Here is a 24,878-nt window from a genome sequence, read left to right as displayed (position 1 = left end):
GTGCTGAGGTGTCAGCCCTGGCAGGCGGCAAATGAACAAGTTAAGGGGAAGGGGCCAGACAGCGGCGCAGCTAGCTGAGCGCACAGGTCACCTTGCTGAAGAGGCGTGCAGGCAGGTATCTCTCCCTCTTCAAAAAAAAAGACATGAAGGGATCAGTAAAAACCCTAAAGGCAGGGTAGACAGCATAATGGTTCTGCAGAGGTTCATGCCTGAGGCTCCCAAGTCCCAGGTTCAAGCCTGTGCACCACCATCAGCCAGAGCTGAGCAGGGCTGGTAAAACAAACCCAAACCTAAATGAATTGAAAAAATACTCGCTTGGAACCCAAGGAGCCCTGGAGGTCGCAGAGTGGGTGCCCTTCCCCTGGGAGTCACTTCAGGGGAGCTGACAGGGCAGACGCAGCCGCTTCCCAGTGAGATCATTCGTAGAGAAAACAAGGCCTTTATTTTCTAGCAACACCAAGGACAGGAACATTCTGTGTCTCCGACACGCGAGCACCCAGGGCCCGCGGCTCACAGCCGCTCACTGCCGCTCCCCGAGAAGTCCGTGTGTAGCGGGGTGATGCTGTGGTCGTAGCCGGCGCACTCGCCGCCCCCCGCGCCCGCCAGCTTGAGCTGCTGCGCCGCGTGCGTCAGCTGGAAGGCGGCGTCGGGGTGCGCGGTGTCGGGCAGCAGGGTGCACTCGCGCTCCAGCATGTCCGCCACGCCCTTGAGCAGCTCTAGGAAGCCGAAGGCCAGGGCCGCCTTGCGCAGCCGGTTCAGCTCCTGTGTGAGAGAGAGAGAGGCGCGGGTGTCCCCTGCGCTCCGGGGACAGGCCGGGGGACTGGTGACACGGCCAGACCTGGAGGCCTCGCGGAGCAGGGCCCTTCCCTTTACTCCCCGGGGCCCAGAGTGGGGAGGCGGCTCACTGGAGAGAGGACCCCGACCTGGGATGCTGAGGGGCTGGGGGACAGCGCACCCGGCAGAGCGCACGCTTTATCAAGTGTGAGGACCTGGGTCTGGGCCCCGGCCCCATGTGGAGCACCGGCGATGACACTGGGACAGCTCCCCAGATGGCAGAGCAGTGCCGTGGGGTCTCCACCGGGAGCGGTGGCATCATCACGGCGGACACACGCAGGGAAGCCTGAAAGGTTCCGCCAACCGTATCCTGTGCCATCTGGGCAAGGTGCTGGCCCCTCACTGACAAAACCCGACACCCCGTCCCGTCCAGCCCAACACCGGGGCTAAAGCCGCCAGCAGGCAGGCGCTGGGTGAGGGCCCTTAGCAAGGGTCACGCTCAGCAGCAGGCAGGAGAAGTGAGGGAGAACAGAGCTGCCAGGCGGGACTGTGCCGCTTCCCTTCTACGACCTGTTCACTGGTGTCAAGTTCAGAGGCTTTGCGAGTGACAGCTGATGGCCGTGTGGGGCTGGGGACAGCAGGAAGGTGGCACCGTGCCAGGCCTGGCCGATCTCTGGCGAAGCCTACTGTCGCCTGGTTCCCAGCTCACTATGTAACGGTCAAGGCAGCAGGGCAGAGGTGGTGACGCTCAGGGCAGCCTCTGTGCTCCCTGGGAGACCAGCTGGCCGGTGGCTGCCGTGGGGACGGTGGCCTGTGACTAGCCAGGACGCGACTGGCCACCCACCTCTCCACACTGACCCCTCATCCCGTCTCAGCTGGGCAGTGGGCTGGGGGTGCCCCATTCTGCTCTGCCCCACGAGGCCTGACTCCTGGCTTAGCCAACAGCAAACAGCGTCCTGTCCTGTCCTGTCCTCGGCCCTTCAGCCTTCAGCCCCTGCCCCCAACTCTAACGCCGGTGGGCCCGGCTCACCTTATAAAAGGTCTGCGTCTTCTCAGGTAGTTTCCGCGCGTTTCTTAAGATCTTCTGCACGTCTGTCTGTCGGGGTAGAAAGAGTCAGCCTAAGAGCTCAGTGGGAAGGAAGGCCTCCGGGGCAGCGCTCTGGACGTTTGTAGCAACGGAGAGGAGCCCAGACTCCCTTCTGCAGAATCGCTACCGTCCTGCCGACTGCAGCACAGCCCTGTCCGCCCATCAGAATGCCACAGGGCACTAAGGGCATGGGCCACAGAAGTGAGCCTGAAACACACACACACACACACACACACTCTCCACACACACACTTTCACACACACGCACGCACACACTCTCACACATACACTCACACACACGCACACACACTCTCACACACAGAGACACCCCCCCCAGAAGGTAGGTGTACACAGCCAGCTGCTGACCGACGGTGGCACGTCCGTGGGGGAGAGCAGAGCCTCTCCACCCCGCGGCGCAGAGCGCAGGCCTGGCTCCCCCCCCACCGTGCACAACACAGGGACTTAGACCTGGCGCTATGTCAGTGTAAGAGCCCAAACACTGCTGCTCTCAGAAGGGACCGCGGCAGGTCTTCATGGTGCTGCCTTAAATTTTTCATTCGGTTGAGGAAGCTGTACAAGGCTGTTGCCTTGGGCAACAAAGGGACCGGCCTCCAGAAAGATCAGCAGCTCTGGGGCTGAGGCCAGTGAGAGAACTGGCCTGGCAGACCGGCAGCCCTGTGGTGCACTGGGCCCTGCGGGCGCCCCGGAACCCCACATGGATGCTGCAGGGTCCCTTCTCATTCGGGGGCTGGAGTGTCTGCGTGGTGAAGTCACACGTGTGCAAAGCCCTGGAGCGGAAAACATACACCGCAATAAAAAAAAATTAAAAACAAAACCAACTCGAGTATCAAAGATACTATCAAGTCTATAAGAAGTCAGCCTACAGAATGGGCCAAGCGCCCAGGGCCTGTGGAGATGCAAATGGCAAGTGCAGTCTAAAAATGGTCAGTCGGGCTGGGCGGTGGCGCACCTGCTTGAGCACACGTGCCACCTGCACAAGGACCCACCCGGGTTCAGGCCCCTGGTCCCCACTTGCAGGGGGAAAGCTCCATGAGGGGTGAAGTAGGGCTGCAGGGCCTCTCTTCCTCTCTCCTCCAGTCTCAATTTCTGCCTCTAGCCAATAGTGAACTGAAAAACAATGGGCCAGGGCTCAAATAAGCAGATTTCTGAAGACGACAGATGCACTTGTGCCACTGGAATGGCGGGACACACCAGGGACGGGACACAACTACTACCACGGCCCCCTGGAAAAAGAGAAAACGGCTGACAGGTGGGACTGAGGAGCAGCTGGGACCCCCCCCTCCCCCAGCAGGGACACGAGCCCGAGAGACAGAGTCACTGACAACCTGGCAGGCCCACCCCATGAGCCGGGAACGGACGCTCAAACACTTGCCCAGCAGTGTGCCCAGGGCTGTTCACAGCGGCCAGCAGATAATCGGGAACGGGATAGAGGCTAGAATGTGGCGTGTTCGGATGGTGACATTAATCTCAGCCGCCAAGCACCAGCACGGACGGCGATGGCGTGAGGGACAGAGAGGGGAGAGCGAGACCTCACAGCACTGCTCTCTCGTCTCTGAAGGGACTCCCCATGCGGCCCCCGTGACGATTCTATCTGCGGGAAAGGTCTAGAATGGGTGAACGCACGTGCGCACAGAACAGGCGGGTGGCGGCCGGGCTGAGGGCAGCAGGCACGCGGAGCCCGCTTGCTCACAGGGCACCTACCCTCAGGGTGCTGAGCATGTGCCGCCGCTAGCCGGTCAGGGGACCCTAAGGTACCCAACGCCACCGGCGCTCCAGTGCAAAGTGGCCGGGAGGCGGTGCAGGGGCAGGGGCAGGGCTCGAGCTCTCTGGCACCAGGTCCCCAGCGGGATCGCTGGTATCTCGTGTACCAGGGCGGTGCTCTGGACCTTTCTCCCCTCAGGAAGACAGACCGTAAGGGGGCGGGGGCTGTTACGATAAAATTCATGTTATGCGTAATTTGCCGCCAAAAACTACAGCCAAACCAAGTCAAGACTTAAATAAGAAAAAATTCACCTCCAGCCGGTGACGGAAGCAGTTCTGACTGCTGTGCTGACAGGAAGGGCTTCCGGCCCTGCTGCCTGGGCGGGCTCCAGGAGGCAGTGGCGTCAACAGAAGCTATTTTTGCTGCCTGCTGGGCTTAGGTGGGCTGACTCAGAGGAAGAACAAAGGGGTAAGAGGCACTCATGGGAGGAAAGAGGCTGCTCAAGAAGTGATTGTGAAAACAGGGCAACAAATGGCTTTCAGTCAGTGGGGGGAGAAGCACCTTGCCTGAACAGTGTGAATCCTGGTAACATCGTAACTCAGCTTCCTGTGAAAGAGTCCTTGCTATTCCTTTGAGACAGAGGGGCCACAGCATCAAGCTTCCTTCAGTGCAGTGGGGGTCGGACTCGAACCCGGGTCACGCACACAACAGGGCAGTGCACTATCCAAGTGAGCTATTTGCCGGCCCCTTGTGAAAGAGCTGTGACTTGGGTTCTACTGCACGGAGGGAAGACAGAACCATACGGAATTCTCAGTCACTGAAAGAAAGCACCCGTGTGCCATTCAATGCCTCGGCGCGGCAAGAGGCTTAGAATACAAATTCCGTGCGGGAGCCGGGAGCCGGGAGCTGCGAGGAGACTGGAGAGGTTTCTCTCATCAGACAGGAAAAGCCTCGTCACACAGCACCGCCCCGCCCCGCCCCGCCCTGCCCTCCCCTCCCCTCGGTAGCGGGAAGTTCAGAGCCAAGTGGCACAGGTTCAATGACTGTCCTCTCCCTCCAGGCTCTGTGCTGCTCTCAGCCTTGTGAAAAATGATCTGGCGTGGTGTGTGTTGCTGGAGGCCACCCCCTAATTCTCCTTAGCAATTGCCGCGGGGGACACTGGGGTAAACGAGTTACTAAGCACACCAGAGAGAAAGGAAAATCAAATAAATCCCTTCCTGGGCGGCGAGACGCCCCTCCCCGCCCTGTGAGGGGACGTCACCTGCAGGCCACTGGGCTTGATCCAGACAGTCACGTTCTGGGAGTAGCTGCGTCTGTTTTTGGGCTGCAGGGGGAAGGGGCTCTTACTGTCATCTTCGCCGTAAGGGTTTTCTTTCGCATCTGAAGAGGAGAGAGACAGACGGTCTTGAAAGGGCCATCTGGTACAACCCCATCCACTCCGTCTCCACTTCCAGTCAGGCTAGAGGCTCTTGTGACTATCCTGTCACCTCCCTAGTTAAGACACTCCATCAACCTCGGTCAGGGCTGAGGGAACAGGTTCTCCAGAGAAGGGCCTTCAGGGAGGAAGGAGGCCGATCAGCAGAGGCCCAGGCAAGCAGGGGTCGGGAAGGACAGAACTAACAGGACCACGCTGCCAGCACTGAAGCCCGTATTTCAAAACCCCGCTCTGTACACGCCGCCTCTGCTGGGCCCTTCTAGTAACGCAGCCTGGAGCCCGCGGGCTCCTGAACCCCGCACAGAGGAGCTGGGTCTTCATCTACTTCAGATCGAAGGCACTCTTCACGTGGCCAGGGCTGCGGGGCTGCTGGCACAGGCCTAGGCAATGTGTGTGCAAAAAGCTTAGACGGCAACGCATGTGCAGCCAGCTGGAGGGAAAGAAAGGGTGAGGGAAAGGTGCTTCGTGACACTGCCTTGTGGCATAGTGAGTGGTTTGGGCCTCCCAAAGGTGTCTGCTCTGGCTCCTGCTTCCTGAGCCCATAAGCCAACCTGCCCCAAGGCTACAAAGTGCTAACAATCTCCCTCTGGCACAACTGGTTCTTGTTATCAGCACCGCCTTGGGGTGTGAACAGCAGGGACCATCCTCCTCCAGGCTCTTCAGGAGGCCGAGGCCCTTGCCCAGCGACCTGATGCAGCCAAGCGGAGCTCCTCACACCGCCCCCCACCCACCCGCTGGTCCTCCCTCGCCCCAGCTTCTCTGATCTGTCCTCGGACTCACCCCCCCAACCCCGGCCCTTCACTCTTCCCCTCCTCTCCCGGAGTGGTGGCCCAGCTTGTCAAGACATCTTTCCAAGAAATCCTGCCCCTAGGGAGACCTGTCTAGGGAGGCCCAGGTCCCAACAGCCTCTCCTGCACGCCACCCTCATGTCCAACATCCCCACCACATTTTCCCAGATATTTTCCCTTCCTCATTCACTCATTCACTCATTCACTCATTCATTCATCCATTCACTCACTCACTCACTCACTCACTGATTCCCTCACTCATTTATTCAGCAGCTACAGTCTAAGACCCTCTACACAGGAAGCACCGTCGCTACAGAAGATGATTTTCTGGCTGCAGGAAATTCAGAGAGTGGCAGGAGCCAGTGACTAGGCACAAGCAGGCCTCAGGAGTGCTGAGAAGTCAGGCCCGGGTGGCAGGCCCGACGAGGAGCCAGATGAGATGAGAAACAACAGAGCCAAGCGGCAAAACTCTAAGGTGACACAGTCTGGAACTCGAGGGCCGGACACACTGCCGGCAGCACTGGGGGATACGGGCACCTCCACGCACGGGCCTTTCCCAGGACTCACGAGGCAGGAGAGGCACAGAGGGACATCAAGGGAGGACCCGGGAGACAACTATATGACAGGCCTAGACGACGGGCAGCTTGTTTAAGAACAAGGTAGAGGGAGGCGGGCGGTAGCGCAGCGGGTTAAGCGCAGGTGGCGCAAAGCACAAGGACCGGCGTAAGGATCCCGGTTCGAGCCCCTGGCTCCCCACCTGCAGGGGAGTCGCTTCACAGGCGGTGAAGCAGGTCTGCAGGTGTCTGTCTTTCTCTCCCCCTCTCTGTCTTCCCCTCCTCTCTCCATTTCTCTCTGTCCTATCCAACAACGATGACATCATCAACAACAACAATAACTACAATAATAAAACAACAAGGGCAACTAAGGGAATAAATAAATATTAAAAAAAAAAAAAAAAGAAAAAGAAAAGAAAAAAAGAACAAGGTGGAGGGGGGCCAGGCGGTGGCGCACCTGGTTAAGTGCTCACGTTACAGGGCACAAGGACCCGGGTTCAAGCCCCTGGTCTCCACCAGCAGGGGGAAAGCTTCACGAGTGATGAAGCAGGGCTGCAGGTGTCTCTCTCTCTCTCTCTCTCTCTCTCCCCATCCCCCTCCCCTCTCAATTTCTGTCTCTATCCAGTAAACAAGTAAATAAATACAATAATAATAAGAAAGGAAGGTGAAGGGAGACGCGTCTAGGAAGAGGCGCAGGATGGGCAAGATCCCGAGAGAATGCCACGCACCCTTCCTCAGGCCTGCTCTGAGCTGGTACCAGTCTGTGCGAGACCGTGAGCCCGTCCTGCCTGCCACTAGCCATGCCCTGGGCCTGGCACATGCTCCCGATGCTGGAACGGGCCTAGAGTGGAGGGTGACCTGCAGCTGGAGCGGGGCGCCCTGGAGGACAAGGGCCTCAGGCAAATGGGGGAGGGAGCCCGACGGGGGAAGAGCTTCTGCAAGGACACGCTGGGCTGGTCGGAGCATCTGATGCGGCAGGACGTCCAGACTTTACAGGCCCACTGGGGGCGGGAGAGAAGATGCCAGATCTGGGGGGGGCGCAGGGAGACCAGACTGGTGGCTAGCCCTGTAGCGGCTGGTGAAACAGCTGAGAAAGAGCAGCAGCCCCAGTGCAGAAGGGGACAGGCGTGTGGGCAAGGGGCAAAGTGAGGCGGAAGCTGAGGGGCAGAGGCCCAGGAAGGAGGGTGTGGGCTGTCGGGGGCAGCGCGCACGGAGTTGACCCCAGCAGTCGCCAACCGCAGCCGCCCTGGGGGCTGCCCTCGGACGGCAAAGGCGGACGAAGGCCACCTGACCGGGCGTACCTGAAATGGGACCCAGCTGCGCCATCTTCCCGAGCCAGGGGAGCGGCTCCGGGCCCGGCTCAAACAGGGACATCATGAGGTTGGACTTCTTCTTGCTGTCGGCCTGGGAGTAGAGCATCCCATGCCACTCCGGCCTAGACGGAGAGAAGATGGAGGTGAGCGGCGGGCCTGGACTGCGGAGACGGAGGGAGGGTCGCCGCTCTCTCCTGAGGGACGTGTGGGCTGCGGCTCTGCCGGGCGGCCGCCCCTTGCTGCTGGCACTGCTCTCGGGCACCGGCTGTCACCAGCTTGCTCTACGACTGTGACCGGCTGTCACCGCCTTGCTCTACGACTGTGAGAGCCGAAGCAGCTCAGAGGAGGAAAACATGGCCACAAGGTGGCGGGTGGCGGTGGGAGGGCTGCCACACACAGGCCTCCATGGCTTCGCTCCCAGCGGCTCCAGCACAGAGCAGTCCTGCTGACAGGGCCTGAGCTGAGGGGCAGCCTGCTCCTGCTTCCCAGAGGGCCCCACTGGCCTCCACACCAGCAGCCTGGGTGCCAGCAAGTATGACCGAGTTACCCGGGACAAAGCTGTCCTTTCTGGACCGGCCCACGTCGACTGGAAACACGCCGTCCTTCCTGGGTCTCCCTAACCTCCTGCTGGACTCGCCCGCTCAGCCCCGTGCCGGTCACTAGACAGCTGGACACTGTTCTCTTTTGTTGCCCTTGTTGTAGCCTTGTTGTGGTTATTACTGTTGTTACTGTTGATGTATTTGTTGTTGGACAGAACAGAGAGAAACGGAGAGAGGAGGGGAAGACAGAGAGGGGGAGAGAAAGACAGACACCTGCAGACCTGCTTCACCGCCTGTGAAGCGACTCCCCTGCAGGTGGGGAGCCGGGGGCTCGAACCGGGATCCTTACGCCGGTCCTTGCGCTTTGCGCCACGTGCGCTTAACCCGCTGCGCTACCACCCGGCCCCAACTGTTCTCTTTCGATGCAGGTGTTATAGAGAGAGAGTTAGGGCGGAGGGTGTGACAGCCGGGGGGCTCCCCTCAGAGGAGAAGCAGCACCGAGGGCCGGCATGGCACTGTGACTCTGATCGCTCCTCACGTACTCAGGAGAGAGGAGGGGCGCCTCCTGGACAGGGCGCTTGTGAGGGGAGTCCACGTGGGAACACGGCTGGGGGAGTGTGTCCCCGCTGGCACACGGGCTGCAGTGCTCTGGCAGCAGCTCCTGCAGTGAGCTAGGGACACGGCTGAGATGGGCCCACGTCCCAGATAGGACAGGAACGAGAGAGAGCAGGCCGCCTACCCCAGCTGCACGACCGCCACCATGCCCTCCACCTTCAGGCTGCCGTGGAGCAGGACGCAGAAGTTGGGTATCTTCCCTGCAATCTGATTGGCGGAGTTCTCATCTTCCGTGTCGTCAGTTATGCCTGTCCCCACCTCGTCACCTTCTGTGGAGAGAGGAGGAAACAGATCAGACGGAGATGGACCACAAGAACCCAACCTCGGGGGTCGGGTGGCAGCGCAGCGGGTTAAGCGCACATGACGTAAAGCGCAAGGACCGGCGTGAGGATCCCGGTTCGAGCCCCCGGCTCCCCACCTGCAGGGGAGTCGCTTCATAAGTGGTGAAGCAGGTCTGCAGGTGTCTGTCTTTCTCTCCCTCTCTGTCTTCCCCTCTTCTGCTCCATTTCTCTCTGTGCTATCCAACAACGAACGACATCAACAACCACAATAATAACCACAACAAGGCTATAACAACAAGGAGAAAAAATGGTCTCTAGGAGCAGTGGATTCATGGTGCAGGCACTGAGCCCTCGGCTGTTTCCAGCCCAGTACAGAAGGAATGCACATGGTGTCATAATTGTGACCAAGTATGAAAAACTCCTGGTCTGGCTTCCCAGCGTCGTATCAGAGCCGACTTCGCCTGCTGTGTGGGCTCCGTTTATGTGAAGCGTCCAGGAAAGGCCAGTCAGCAGCCACAGAACGCACGGACGGCACCTGGGCCGAGGGGGGGCTGGAGACTGACCATCGAAAGGGCCTTGAGTTCTGAAGCCCCAACACATGACGGCATATTGGAAAACAGTCCACTCACAACTCCAACTCCCCCAAACCCCAGAGTGGACCCTGCAGTGGGTGAGCCGTGTGGTGCGTGGATTCTAACAGCAGCAGCACGCGGCTTCCCCGTCTGTCACTCTGAGGGCACTCAGACCTGAGCTGAAGGGAACCACAGACGCGGAGCGGCCAGGGAGCTCCCCACCCGCAGCCCCGAAGGGAATGCCCCCACCCCGAGCTTCTGGACTGCTCCAGCCCCGGCTCTCTCTCACACTCTGGAGACGGACAGGCCTTTCTTTTCTTATTTTAAATTTCTTTTATTCTCTTTATCTATTTATTGGATAGAGCCAGCCAGAAATCGAGAGGGAAGGGGAAGCAAGAGGGAGAGCGACAGAGAGACATACGCAGCTCTGCTTCACCACTTGCAAAATTTCCCCCCTGTAGGTGGGGACGGGGCTGGAACCTGGGTCCCTGTGCACGGTGACATGTGCGCTTCAACCCCAGACAGCTCTTCCTACCCGTCCTCCGGGACTTCCTGTGACCCAGTTTCACTCCAAGACTTTCTAACTCAACAAGGAGAAGTGGTTCTATTTAGTTCTTTTTTAGATTTCTTTTTCTTTCTTCTTTAAAAAAAAAATTATTTTCCCTTTTGTTGCCCTTGTTGTTTTATTATTGTAGTTATTGTTGTTGTTGTTGATGTCAGATGAGATAGAAATGGAGAGAGGAGGGGAAGATGGGGGGGAGGAGAAAGACAGACACCTGCAGACCTGCTTCACCGCCTGTGAAGTGACTCCCCTGCAGGTGGGGAGCCGGGGGCTCGAACCGGGATCCTCACTCCGGTCCTTGTGCTTTGTGCCACGTGTGCTTAACCCACTGTGCTACCGCCCGACTCCCGGCCCCGTTTAGTTCTTAGCATGTTTTCTGCTCCCTCCACCTACCTTCCTTCTGCCCACTTCACAGCCATTTATCCGGCTGTGCTGACCCCCCCCCACAGGCCCTTCAGAGTCGGAGGAACTTGGCTGTTATCAGTGTCAAAACCATTCCGGGAAGTTGAAACCACAATGGCCACAGCCCGTGAGAGCACGTCCGAGGGCCAGGAACACAGGGGGGACACACTGACAATCAGCCCCGGCTCCTGAGTGGCGGCCACGTCCCCGTGCACAGCTGGGAGAAGTGTAAAGACCAGAGCTCGGCAGTCTCCTGAGACACTAAGGGTAGTTTCCAGTGCGGCTGATCTGCAGGCGGCCTTCCTTCGTGGCCTGCTGCCGGGGTGGACTCCGGGTCTAGCACGTGCAAAACCACCGAGTAGTCCAGGTTTTTCATTCATTTTAACTTTAAAAAAAATACTTATTTTCCCTTTTGCTGCCTTTGTTTTTCATTGTTGTTGTAGTTTCATTGTTATTGTTACTGATGTTGTTGTTGGGTAGGACAGAGAGAAATGGAGAGAGGAGGGGAAGACAGAGAGGGGAGAGAAAGACAGACACCTGCAGACCTGCTTCACCACCTGGGAAGCAACCCCCCTGCAGGTGGGGAGCCGGGGGCTCGAACCAGGATCCTTGTACCGGTCCTTGTGCTCTGCACCACGTGTGCTTAACCGCTGCGCTACCGCCGGACTCCCGGTTTTTCATTTTTTATTTAGATAAAGGGAGAGAGAAAGAAAGGGAAGAGGAAGAGGAGAGACACCACTGTACTGCCTTACTGTCCACAGAGTCGGGTGCGGCTAGGAACCAGATTCTGTCCCTGCCAGTAAGGCATGCACTCTGCAAGGTGCGCTGCCTCCCAGCCCGCGTCAGACAAGCTCACTCCTTTGACCTTCTCAGTGTGCTCCTAGCAGGAGAGGCGGAGCCCGGGTGACGCAGTCTCTCCCCTGAGAGGACGTCCCCCATAAGTCGTAAGTCGGCGCAGCGTTTACACTTGGTATCAACCTGCAGCACAGCCTGTCTGTTACTGCAGAGGCGAGTTTCTAGTTAAACAGACCCAACCCAACGACGACAACTGCTTCCCCCAAGGTCTGCAGCACAGGCTGTGTCACTAGCTACCATTTAAGGCTTGTTTTAGAGGGGAAGCCGCTTGACGTGTATTGATGAAACCCACCTTTGTTAAGTGCTATAGGCAGTACCAGGTGTCTGGACAGAACGGGGGGGCTTGAAATATCAGCGATGTCAATGAACCCCACTATCTCCAAGTCTGAAAAGAAGGAAGCAAGAGGGGGTTAGTTTGTGCTGTGGGAAAGTTGCCTTAGCAGACATTACCAGCCTACTCCCCATGTAAAGGATTTTATAAGTGGAATGTTAAGGTGGGGAATTCAAATAACAGGACTAGGAAGACGGTCACAAGTTTCTCTAGGCAATTCTAATGATTTGCATTTCAGTAGCTTGGGAAATAATGATGGTCTTTTATTTAACGAGTGTGAGTTATATGCCAGATTAGCTAGAGTAACAAAAGATTCCCTTTGTTGTCTAGATCACACGAGCGTTTCATATATGAGAGAGGGGAGGCCAGAACCCCACGGCAGCATACACAGGGCCAAAGGCTGAGCTGGGAGCTCAGGCCTGCAAGGCTGTCGCCTCCCTGGCTGACGCCTGATGTCTTGAAGGCAAATCCCTGGGCCGTGAAGGATCTGCAAGTGGCCAGGCAACATTCTAGTCAAACATTTCCACTCTGTTCGCTGGTGGGCAATAAGGCGGTCTGGGGGTGTCTGTCTGTCTCTCTCTGGAAGTAGAAAGAATGGCAAAGTTGACCAGGAGCCGTGGAATCGTGCACGCGTGAGGCCCAAGCACAAAAAAGAAAAAGGAAAGAGGGTAACGGATCAACTTTCCTGGGTAAAGGGATGAGAGTCAGAGTTGGGGCGGGTAGCAAAGAGAGCTAAAAGGAAGGTTTGTTGCCGCTGTTCCCCAGGGCCCTGCTCAGCTCTGGCTGATGGTGCTGAGCACTGAACCTGGGGCCTCAGAGCCTCAGGCAGGAGAATCTTTTTGTAGAACCACTATGCTGTCTCCCCAGTAGAAGGAAGGGTTTGTTTGTTTGTTTTGTTATTATTTTATTCTTTTTATTTACTTCCTGGACAGAGACAGCCAGAAATTGAAAGCCGGGGGACAGAGAGAGAGTCAGACACACCTGCCGCATCCCCCCTGCAGGTGGGGACCAGGGACTCAAACCTGGGTCCTTGTGCATTATAACATGTGCACTCAGCCAGGTGCACCACTGCCCAGCCCTTCTGTTTTCCTTTATTTTTTTTTTAGATAGAAGCAGGAGAGAGACCACAGCACCGAAACGCCCACCATGCTCAGCAGAGCAGCATGCTATCCACGTGAGCCCCGAGGGAGGTTCCTGAACCGTTACCTGTGCTGATGACCTTCGGGACAGGATCGATCTCCTCATCGATCACGAATGGCTCCGGCCTGGGGAAGACCTGCACGTCAGCTGCCAGGTGGCCGCACTTGAGCACGGCGTGGAAGGGTGTGTACGCCAAGTCTATCAGCTTCCTAGGGGGTGATGAATGAGGCTTAGGGGGGAGGCCGGGAAACACGCGCAAGTGATTTTCAGCAAGAGGCAGAGTCTGTTCCGTGTAAGCCGACCCCAGTGCCAGCTCTCACCACCATCTGTGCAACAGGGCACGAGCTGGCATTTCGGCGAGCAAGTTTCAGCTATGCACAGCCCCAAAGCAAGTTCATCTTCGAGACTGCTGAGCTGGGGCAAGGCAGTCACTGCTCACGGCAGAACTCAGGAGGGGATGAATGCGCTCTAGACAGACGCTCACCCAAACATGGACTGGACGTTCTTCAAGCACAGGGGTCCGTCGATCGTGAAGATCTGCCCCTCGCCGTTGTTCAGGTCAATGAGGCGCTCCAGGCAGTCCAAGGAGTTGGTGCTCTGAAGCTGCAAGGGCAGACGCAGACGAGGGAGCCGTTCAGTGGCCCCAGATGCAGTGACGGTCTCTGTACCAACTCCCCGATCATCACAGTAACTCAGGTAAGAAAGGAGAGAGACAGGAGTCGGGCGGTAGCGCAGCGGGTTAGGCGCATGTGGCGCAAAGTGCAAGGACTGGTGTAAGGATCCAGGTTCGAGCCCCCGGCTCCCCACCTTCAGGGGTCGCTTCCCAGGTGGTAAAGACCCCACCTGCAGGTGTCTATCTTTCTCTCCCCCTCTCTGTCTTCCCCTCCTCTCGACATTTCTCTCTGTCCTATCCAACAACAACAGCAGCAATAACTACAACAATAAAACAAGGACAACAAAAGGGAATAAGTAAATAAATATAAAAAAAAAAAGAAAGAGGAGAGACAATTCTTTTTTTATAAAACAATGTCAGAATGAAACAGGGCTGATGGTTTAGACTCAAGGTCACCAGTGAGGAATGTCAAAGAATGACACTCACAGAGTTATTTCACTCAGAAGTGGCTCTGCAAGGATCCTCAGAGGTGACCTCGGCTGGTATTTATAGAGCCTCTTTCCTCCAAAGGGACTGTAGCATCTTTTGGTTAAGAGATGTCATGTCATCACTTTGAAAACAGAACTGAAATGAAGGAAGTCAAGTAACTTTCCCAAACGAGGGGAAAACCAGGAAGTAGACATGTTAATAAAACAAATGTCAAGGGAGTCGGGCGGTAGCGCCGTGGGTTAAGTGCACGTGGCGCAAAGCGCAGGGACCGGCATAAGGATCCCGGTTCGAGCCCCCGCTCCCCACCTGCAGGGGAGTCGCTTCCCAGGCGGTGAAGCAGGTCTGCAGGTGTCTGTCTTTCTCTCCCCCTCTCTGTCTTCCCCTCCTCTCTCCATTTCTTTCTTACCTATCCAACAATGACATCAATAACAACAACTACAGCAATTAACAAAAAAAGTTGGGAGTCAGGCGGTGGCGCAGCGGATTAAGTGCATGTGGCACCAAGTGCAAAGATTGGCATTAAGGATCCCGGTTCGAGCCCCCGGCTTCCCACCTGCAGGGGCGTCGCTTCACAGGCGGTGAAGCAGGTCTGCAGGTGTCTGTCTTTCTCTCCCTCTCTGTCTTGCCCTCCTCTCTCCATTTCTCTCTGTCCTATCCAACAACAACGACATCAATAACAACTACAACAACAATAAAACAACAACAAAGGCAACAAAAAGGGAAAATAAATACATATTAAAAAAAAAAGTCACAGCCAGATGAGGCTCCCCTGATAGAATGCACGTGTCACTATACTGGAGGACCTGGGTTCAAGACCCCAGTGGATGAGCTGTGCTGCGGGTGTCACTCTCCCTCTATCAGAAAGAAAGGAGAGAAAAAAAGAGGGGGGAGGAGAGAGAAAAGGGGGTTGAGGAGACAGTATCCTGGTTCTAAAAGACTCTCCTGCCTGAGGCTCTGGTCCCAGGTTCAATCCCCAGCACCACCACCAGCCACAGCTGAGCAGGACTCTGGTCTTTTCCTTTGTATCTCTCTACACGGAAATAAAGTATTAAAAAAACCAAAGCACCCTCCTATGAACAATTCATGCAGAAAAGACCTGAGAATTTCTTTTTCTTGATTTTAATGAATTCTTTGTTTTATTTATTTATTTATTTATTTTACCAGAGGACTGCTCAACTCTGGCTTATGGTGGTGCAGGGGATTGAACCTGGGACTTCGGAGCACTAGGCATGAGAGTATGTTTGCATAACCAATATGCTGTCTACCCCTGCCCTGATCCGAGAATTTCTGAATGAGGGAAATCTCTTAAAACCTAACAACAGAAACACCGGCGACAGGATGGCAGTCACGTCCAGAAGTCATGCTCTCTCTGAGCTGTCAGAGTATCTGAACTGGTGTCACAACTCTAGCATGAACAGACCCGTTGTGCGGCACCGGCAGAGTCGTCAGACGCCGCGGGCCAGCCCAGGAGCCCCCAGCAGGAAGCCCACCTCCTCTAGGTTGGCCATGCACATGATGTACAGCTTCGACGGGAAGGGGAAGGGCAGAGGGAACCGGCTGCTCTCGCTTCGCTGGCCGTGGGACGCCAGGGAGTGTCGCAGGGAGCCTCTCCCGATGCCGAGACAGCCGTCCGTCACCAGGACCACCTGCATGGAGAGCGGGGTTTGCGTGTGCACTGGCACGCACAGCTAGCCGGCCCACGCCGCCGCCGTCCCCGCCACCCCCGCGCGTGGCTGCATCTCCTGGGAGAAGCCCAGGTCACGGGAAGGAGTCAGCCACTCAAAAGAGCAGCCATGCCGCCTGCCCCGTGACCCTGAGATGGACGAATTCTATTTATGTGAAGTGCTGGGGTAGGCAACACAAAGCTAAGACAAACCGAACGGGAGCTGAGGAGCTGGGGGCCAGGGGGCTGCCACTGAAGGGCATTAAACTGGGTGCAGATGTGGAGCTGGAACAGGGGTTTGGTCGTGCTTGCCTGTGCCAGACTTCGGTGCATTTTACCTCATCAGACCAAAAAAAGAAATAAAAGATCACCTGATTATGGATGGTCTAAAAGGGGCAAAAAACATTCCACAACCCACTCTTAACTGTATTAAAGCGCTCGCTCTCTCTGCTAGATAAGAGAGCCGGTGCCCGTGGCTGTGGTGTGAGCCCAGCATCAGGCCTGAGGGCACAGGTGTCCCCAGGGGAGCCAGCAGAGGTGGCCGCCGTGACCCTGATATTCAGCCCTGCTCAACTACAATGATGGGGCCTTTTAACCAGAATGCATACGACTTTGAAAACGGGTTCTTAATCAATCTGCAATCTGAAAAGAAAGTCAACAGGACACACCGCGATGGATGGTAGTTGTAAGTCCTTTTCCTACTGCTTCCAAGTGGGCCGGTGGGAGGTGGGTCTGGCGAGCCCTGCAGGGAAGCACTGCGCCCGCTCTTCCTAGGCCGGTGAAAGGCTTACAACACAGGCCTCTACGTCAGTGTTAGGCGGGCGCACCGTGTGAAGCGCCAAGACTCTCGACAGAGGTCTCGGGGGCGGGCTGTGTGTCCGGGGTCGGCTCTCCCTCCCAGGCAGGGCCCGCCACTGGGAAGCCGCTCATTCCCGCAGCGGATTCAGATACCACATGGTTGTGGAATGATCTTACGTGAAGTCAGGACGGGGCAGCCTTTACCGAGATAGCAAAGACACAGCCCGGCTGCCTAACAACTAGGCTAAACCCCACTATTAAACAAGTCTTCCGAAAAACAAACACGCAAGTTTTTTGGGCTGGAGGATGGCACACCCAACTGAGCGCACACGTTTCCAGCCCCCAGCTCCCACCCGCAGGGGGGAAGCTTCAAGAGCAGTGAAGCAGGGCTACGGGAGTCTCTCCCTCCCTACCCACCCCCTTGATTTCTCAGTCTCTAGCCAATAAACCGGTAAAATATTTTTAAAAGGTTAAAAAATGGGAATCAGGCGGTAGCTCAGCGGGTTAAGTGTATGTGGCACAAAGCGCAAGGACCAGCGTAAGGATCCCGTTTAAGGCCCCGGCTCCCCACCTGCAGGGGAGTCGCTTCACAGGTGGTGAAGCAGGTCTGCAGGTGTCTGTCTTTCTCCCCCCCGTCTTCCCTTCCTCTCTCCATTTCTCTCTGTCCTGTCCAACAACAACAACATCAATAACAACAATAAAACAAGGGCAACAAAAGGGAATAAATAAATAAATGGGGAAAAAAAAAACACCAATGAAGATAAAAAAAAAAAGGTTAAAAAAATAAGAGGAGTCCTTTGCTGACTGGACTATAAAAGCAGCCACCCACCCCTTCCAGGGTACGTGGGCCTGGCTCACCTTGGAAGCCATGAAGCGAGTATGAGGCTGAGGCCGAGGCCCGCTGCCCTCAGGATCTGACACCCTCACTTAGGGGCCTCCTCTCAGCCCAGGAAGAAAGGCTCTGACGGGCAGGTGCCTGTCCTCCAGACGCGCGCGGGGCCAGGTCTGCCACACGTTCCGAGTCTCTCCTCAGAGCCAGCGAGTAGGCTCCTGCCCGCAACTGTTACGGCGCCCTTGCAGCAACTCCCTTTTTCTCCTCTGCCAGACACACCTATGCCGCCGAGAGCGCGTGCCGAGTAAACTTCCTCTCTTTCTGCCACCACCCTGCCCTGATCTGATGCTACTGTGAGCCTGCAGTGGGCTCCAGGAGCAACAGACACCATCACAATCACACTTCTCACTTTTCAGCCAACTCAGGTAGTTGAGATGGTTCTAAGTTTGACCAACACACACACAGACACAGTCTCTCTCTCTCTCTCTCTCTCTGGGGATAGAAAGCAAGATCCTACAGCACAACTGCTCACAGCACTATCACAGGGACGACCACCCCGTTTGCGAGGCTGTTAGCTCTAGGTCCCGCTGCGGGCCTTTTGTGTAAGGCTCCCAGTACTAGTGCGCAGAAGGCGGAGTCTCCTGCTTCCTGAGGCTCCGAGGGTTGACTCAGCGCCTTCTCGCAAGAGAAGGAAGAGTGTGTGGCTGCTTTCACAGTTTTGCTGTGCTGGAGAAGCCAAGCACCTCCACGCCTGAGGCCGTGACCCAGGGCCACTGCGTGGCGCAGCCGGTGATGTGCTCATTACCTGGCAGGGGATGGAGCCGCCCCACTCCTGCTGGACGACACTGCACACGCCAACCAGCGCCGACTCCAGGCAGGTCTTGTCATAGTCGTCCATGTTACTCAGCGCTTCCTGTAAAGGTGGACAGGACAACCCTGGTGTAAAGGATGGTACTGGGGGGCTGGGGGGTGGTGCACCTGGTTGAGCGCACATGTCACAGTGAGCAAGGACCCGGGTTCCAGCCCCTGGTCCCCACCTGCAGGGGGGAGGTTTTGCAAGTGGCGAAGCAAGGCTGCAGGTATCTTTCTGTCTCTCTCGCTCTCTATCTCCCCCTTCCATCTTGATTTGTGGCTGTCTCTATCCAATAAATACATAAATAAATAAATAGAATAATATTGCCTGGGAGTTGGTGCAGCAAGTTAAGTGCAGGTGGCGCAAAGACCGGCATAAGGATCCTGGTTCGAGACCCTGACTCTCCATCTGCAGGTGGGTCGGTTCACAGGCGGTGAAGCAGGTTTATGGGTCCAACAACGATGACATTAATAATAATTACTACAACAGTAAAACAAGGGCAACAAAAGGGAATAAATAAATATAAAAAAAAAAAAAGAAAAATATTGCCTGTTACTCTTTCGTGTTGACTTGTCAGAAAGCAAAGTGTCCGAGGTGTGAATTTTACACAGGAGACACCGGGCTTCTGAAAGACCAGAAGTGCAGTTTGGGAAAGAGAAACGGTGCGGTACACTTCTTCATCTATGAAGCTGGTTCATGTGGTTTGGAGCAGCCCTGAGGGCGCACTCACGCCAGGAGTGACTGCTGACCATGAGCTAGGTCCCTGGCCCTGCAGAGTAACTGGTGGCCTTCCTTTTATTCCATTCTTTCTCAGGCAACAGTTAATAGTCCGCCAAGTTTATGCTTTTATTAAAGAACCACAGAAGAATGCATTACACTGAACTTTTATTTTTTAACCTCCAGGGTTATTGCTGTGGCTTTGCACCTGCATTACAAATCCACTGCTCCTGGAGGCCATTTTTTTTCCATTTTTGTTGCCCTTGTTGTTGTTATTATTGATGGATAGGACAAAGAGAAATGGAGAGAGGGGAAGACAGAGAGGGAGAGAAAGACAGACACCTGCAGACCCGCTTCACTGCTTGTGAAGTGACTCCCCTGCAGGTGGGGAGCTGGGGGCTCGAACTGGGATCCTCATGCTGGTCCTTGTGCTTTGTGCCCTGTGCCCTGTGCCCTGTGTGCTTAACTCACAGTCTGACGGCAAGGGCCCTGGTGCTGACCAGGCCTCTGCTATTCACAGCCATTCTCTCTCTTTCTTTCTTCCTTCCTTCCTTTCTTTCTTTCAATTTATTTTCCCTTTTGTTACCCTTGGTTTTTTTATTATTGCTGTACTTATTATTGTTGTTATTGATGTCGTCGTTGTTAGGACAGACAGAAATGGAGGGAGGGGGGAAGACAGAGAGGAGGAGAGAAAGACAGACACCTGCAGACCTGCTTCACCGCCTGTGAAGTGACTCCCCAGCAGGTTGGGAGCCGAGGGCTCGAACCAGTATCCTTACGCTGGTCCTTGTGCTTTGTGCCATCTGCGCTTAACCTGCTGTGCTACTGCCTGGCTCCACTCTCTATTTCAGAACTTCTGGACACCAAAAACCCATAGTATTCATTATAAGAAACCTGCTACCATTAAAAAGTTTCTTGGGAGTTGGGCGGTACCGCAGTGGGTTAAGTGCAGGTGGCGCAAAGTGAGAGATGGTCTTACTCTCAGGCAGAAGTTGAAAAAAAAAGATCAGAAAAGAAAACACAAGTAGGGGAGTCGGGCAGTAGCACAGCGAGCTAAGCGCACGTGGCGCAAAGCACAAGGACCGGTGTAAGGAGCCCGGTTCGATCCCCTGGCTCCCCACCTGCAGGGGAGTCTCTTCACAGGCGGTGAAGCAGGTCTGCAGGTGTCTGTCTTTCTCTCCCCCTCTGTCTTCCCCTCCTCTCTCCATTTCTCTCTGTCCTATCTAACAACGACAACGATGACATCCATAACTACAATAATAACTACAACAACAAAACAACAAGGGCAACAAAAGGGAATAAATAAATATAAAAATATTAAAAAAAAAAAAAAAAGAAAACACAAGTAGAACCTGGACTGGAGTTGGTGGATTGTACCAAAATAAAAGACTCTGGGTTGGGGGGGGGAGAGTTCAGGTCCTTGAAGAGGATGACAGAGGACCCAGTGGGGTTGTATTGTTATGTGGAAAACTGGGAAATGTTATGCATGTACCAACTACTGTATTTACTGTCGACTGTAAAACAATAATCCCCCAATAAAGAAATTTTTAAAAAAAGTTTGAGTCCTTTAAAAACATGAGGTAACAGGGCCAGGGAGATAGCATAGTGGATATGCAAAGCGACTTTCCCGCCTGAGGCTCTGAGGCTCCAGGTTCAATCCCCAGCACCACCATCAGCCAGAGCTCAGCAGGGCTCTGGGTGGGGATTTGACAAAACCGTGTTCTTATTAATCATCTACAGTGATCAGATCTCTAAACCGCTAACAGTCACTGAATGATGGGATTTCGTTCCACAAATGCCGCTGAGTGCGTTAGGACGGACCTTCTTTACAGGGAGCGGTTCTTTTTAATGTCATCAGGTTACACGGGAAAGTGCCAATAGCTAGGTGTTTAGCTCTCAGTCCCTGCAACTTTAGAAACGAGGCCACCCATCCTGCAGATTCCTTTCTGCAGACAGTTCCGGGGACCGAGAGGAAGACTGAGGCGCCAGCTCCCAACTGTCTCCAAAGGCCCGAGCTCAGCCGAGTGTGAGGCCGGGTTTAGAGCTGCGCCGCCCGACTCGCCCGGGTGAGTCCAGCAGCCGGCGCTCGCATGGAGGAGGAGGCCGCCCCGCTCCCCGTACCTGCAGGGTGTTGTAGTCTCTCGTGAACGGGACCATCAGCTCCCAGAGCGAGGAGAACACCACCAGGGCCGTGAACTCCAGCTTGTAGGTGGTGGCCATGTGCTCGAAGAGCATGGTCAGGCCGTGGGCCGCCAGGTGCTTGCGCTGGTACTCCTCAGAGCCCTCGATGGACACGGGCCGGGTCATGGACAGCGACACGTCCATCACCACCACCGTCGGCATGGTGGCGGCGAGCGGGGTTCCCGGCCAGGAGGCGAACCGGCCGCTCACGAGAACTGCTGTGGAGATGGAAGGGAGGGATGCTCTCTGCAGTCACAGGGAGAGAGACACTTTTCCCACCCGAGCGACAACCACGTTTGCTGAGTGAGCAGAGGCACCGGCAGCCTGCGGCTGCTCCGGCTTCTCCCTTTTAGCCCTTCCCTCCCTCTCTCTCTCTCTCTCTCTCTCTCTCTCTCTCTCGTTACCCAACTAAAAGCGAAGTTCATACGAGCAACTTACACTCTGCTCCCCTCAGTGGTTCTCGGCCTCCTCTGTCCTGCTCCTCCTCCGGGCTGGCTGCTCTGGGCTGGAGAGTCAGAGGACCAAAGTCAGCGCAGCTGCAACCAGTGAAAACGCAAAGCCCCCCCCCCCCCCCACGCCAATCCTGCCGGAGCCGGTGGCGCGGGGCTCCCTCTCTCGATTCCCTTGCAAAGGTCTAGCGACACTGGCTCACTCACACCAGAGCTCCACCGGGCCGGGGCACAGGGTCAGATCAGAGCCACACTGACTGAGGGGCCGCGGCTGGCAGACCCCAGGGGGAGTTTTGCCAAGATGCTGCCGATACGCGCCCGAGTGCCCGCCACAGCCCTCTCCATTCAGCAGACGCCTGGTTCTCCCCGTGGCCCCCCACACCCACTCGCACGGGAGCCTGATGGTGCGGAAAGCTGGGGTTACGGGTAGGGGCAGGGGGTCCTCATCATCTCTTGGCAAAATGAAAACCAGGTTTTACACAGGTTTCTGTAAGAAAGGGGAGGGGGGCAGGGGAGGCGGCACAGTGGTTCTGCAAATGACTTTCACGGTTTGAGGCTTCGAGGTCCCAGGTTCAACCCCCGGCACCACCATAAGCTGCCCTTGTTGTAGTTATTGTTGTTGATGTCATCATTGTTAGATAGGACAGAGTAATGGAGAGAGGAGGGGAAGACAGAGAGGGGGAGAGAAAGAGAGACACCTGCAGACCTGCTTCACCGCCTGGGAACTGATGTCATTGTTGTTGAATAGGACAGAGAGAAATGGAGAGAGGAGGGGAAGACGGGTGGGGGGTGGGAGAGAAAGACAGACACCTGCAGACCTGCTTCACCGCCTGGGAAGCGACTCTCCTGCAGGTGGTTCGGGGGCTTGAACCGGGATCATTATTTATGCGGGTCCTTGCACTTTGCGCCACGTGCGCTTAAGCCGCTGTGCTACCGCCCGACAAAATAAACTATTTTTACAATAGCAGTAGATAAGAAAGTGCCTCCCGGGCTGAGTGGTGGTGCTCCTGGCTGAGCACACAGGTTCCCAGGATAAGGACCTGGGTTCAAGCCCCCAGTCCCACCTGCGGGGGAAGCTGCACCGGCAGTGGAGCAGTGCTGCAGGTCTCTCTCTGTCTCCGAGCAAAAACGAATAAATACAATACATATTAAAAACTACTGCCAGCTCCTGAGCCCAGCCACCACACTGGGCTGAGGGACCCCATCTGGCAGCCCTGTCTTCAGTGTAGACGCCTCCGGCTCTTTCTCCTGAACCCTGAATGTGTGTTCACCCCCAGACACTCCTCCTCGGCTGGCCGAGCAGCATAGAGAGGGAACGAGGGAACGGAATGGGTGGGCCACCCACGCAGCAGAGGCCTGGGGGGAAGTCCCCGGCCCAGCAGCCTAGGGAACGGGGGTCTTCTCGTTGGAGGGGGGTCAAGTCTCAAGCCCCTCCCACCACACCTGTTCCCCACACGCTGTTTACCCAGCTTGAGGGCTCCCGAGAAGAGGCCCACCACCCGATGTGGCCTCCATACCCACCCCATGTCTGCCACTCTCCCTGGAAGGTGACCAGCAGCTCACTGGGGAGAAGTTTTGCCATTAAAGTGCATATCTAGGGAGTCGGGTGGTAGCCAGCGGGTTAAGCGCACGTGGCGCAGAGGACAAGGACCCGCGTAAATAAGGATCCCGGTTCGAGCCCCCGGCTCCCCACCTGCAGGGGAGTTGCTCCCCAAGCGGTGAAACAGGTCTGCAGGTGTCTGTCTGTCTTTCTTTTTCTTTTCTTTTCTTTTTCTTTTTTTTTTTTTTGCTTCCAGGGTTATTGCTGGGGCTCGGTGCCTGCACCATGAATCCACTGCTCCTGGAGGCCATTTTCCCCCTTTTGTTACCCTGGTTGTTTTTATCGTTGTGGTTATTATTATCATTGCTACTGATGTCGCTGTTGTTGGATAGGACAGAGAGAAATGGAGAGAGGAGGGGAAGACAGAGGGGGAGAGAAAGACAGACACCTGCAGACCTGCTTCACCGCCTGTGAAGCGGTGGGGAGCCGGGGGCTCGAACCGGGATCCTTACGCCGGTCCTTGAGCTTTGCTCCACCTGCGCTTAACCCGCTGAGCTACCACCGGACTCCCCAAGTGTCTGTCTCTCCCCCTCTCTGTCTTCCCCTCCTCTCTCCATTTCTCTCTGTCCTCGCCAACAACAACGACATCAATAACCACAACAATGTTAAACAACAAGGGCAACAAAAGGGAAAATAAATATTAAAAACAAACAAACAAAAAAAGAGAACCCTGCTTTATATCTTAATGCTTCTCAGCCACCAGGCTGCAGAGGCTGCCGTGACGCCATCCCGACCTCCCTGGGCAGACGCCTCCCCCCTGTGTCCTGGAGCCCCCCCTCCCCAGAACCTGCCCCGCTAGGGACAGACAGACACAGGCTGGGGGTGTGGGTCCACCTGCCGACACCCATGTCCGGCGGAGAAGCGACGACAGAAGCCGGAACTCCCGCCTGCTGCTCCCCATCAAGAGTTTGGTCCAGACTCCCAGAGGGGGAGCAGCGTCGGGGGGAAGGTGGCCGGAGGCTCTGAAGCCCAAGTCCATCAGGAGCGAGAAGGGGGGACAGAACGACACTCAGAAACAGAAGGTGTGACTCCGAAAGGAAGAGAAGGCAGGGCCATGGGGGACAAGTGGTTAAATTCTGACAAACACAGATAGTTACACAAAGAGTATCTGCGAGCCTGTCATCTCAGACTTTTGTGAAGGGCCATTCAGTCAGTAATAAGGTTGAAAATAAACATCAGGGCAGGGTGGATGGCATCATGGCCCTAACACTCTCTCAGGCCCGAGGCTCCGGAGTCCTCATTAGTGCTCTAGGAATAGCAGTGACAACAACAACAATAACAGTAATGACCCGAGCAGGAAGCGGGTTTGGGGTCTGGGGGTTGAGGCCCTGGCGGGGGAGGGTTTGCCCCATTCACCCCAACAACAACAACAATAATAATAGCAGATACACTGGGGGCGGGGGTGCTGCCTGCCTTCGGGGGTCACACAACAACAACAACAATAGCAGATACACTGGGGGCGGGGGTGCTGCCTGCCCTCGGGGTCACAATAACAACAACAACAATAATAATAGCAGATACACTGGGGGCGGGGGTGCTGCCCTCGGAGTCACAATAACAACAACAACAACAATAATAATAGCAGATACACTGGGGACGGGGGTGCTGCCCTCGGGGTCACAATAACAACAACAACAATAATAATAGCAGATACACTGGGGGCGGGGGTGCTGCCCTCGGAGTCACAATAACAACAACAACAACAATAATAAT

The 24,878-nt window shown here is 55.8% G+C and overlaps 1 protein-coding gene across 1 annotated transcript; it reads right to left on the bottom strand.

The window, feature by feature from the left end:
- Positions 1 to 423: 423 nt before the first annotated feature.
- Positions 424 to 21,334, bottom strand: INTS14 (integrator complex subunit 14). Its single transcript, XM_007532357.3, has 11 exons — positions 21,057 to 21,334; positions 18,171 to 18,278; positions 15,563 to 15,718; positions 13,455 to 13,573; positions 13,037 to 13,179; positions 11,792 to 11,884; positions 8,952 to 9,096; positions 7,662 to 7,795; positions 4,845 to 4,963; positions 1,805 to 1,870; positions 424 to 762 (listed from the first exon to the last, which is right to left on the bottom strand). Exons 1-11 carry the CDS (start codon positions 21,276 to 21,278, stop codon positions 511 to 513), a joined length of 1,557 nt encoding a protein of 518 aa, XP_007532419.1. The 5' UTR covers positions 21,279 to 21,334; the 3' UTR covers positions 424 to 510.
- Positions 21,335 to 24,878: the final 3,544 nt, after the last annotated feature.

The sequence above is a fragment of the Erinaceus europaeus genome, chromosome 16, assembly GCF_950295315.1.
Source record: "Erinaceus europaeus chromosome 16, mEriEur2.1, whole genome shotgun sequence".
Taxonomy (NCBI): Eukaryota; Metazoa; Chordata; class Mammalia; order Eulipotyphla; family Erinaceidae; genus Erinaceus; species Erinaceus europaeus.
The sequence above is the reverse complement of the archived record's forward strand: the minus strand, read 5'-3'. Positions and strand labels throughout refer to the sequence as shown.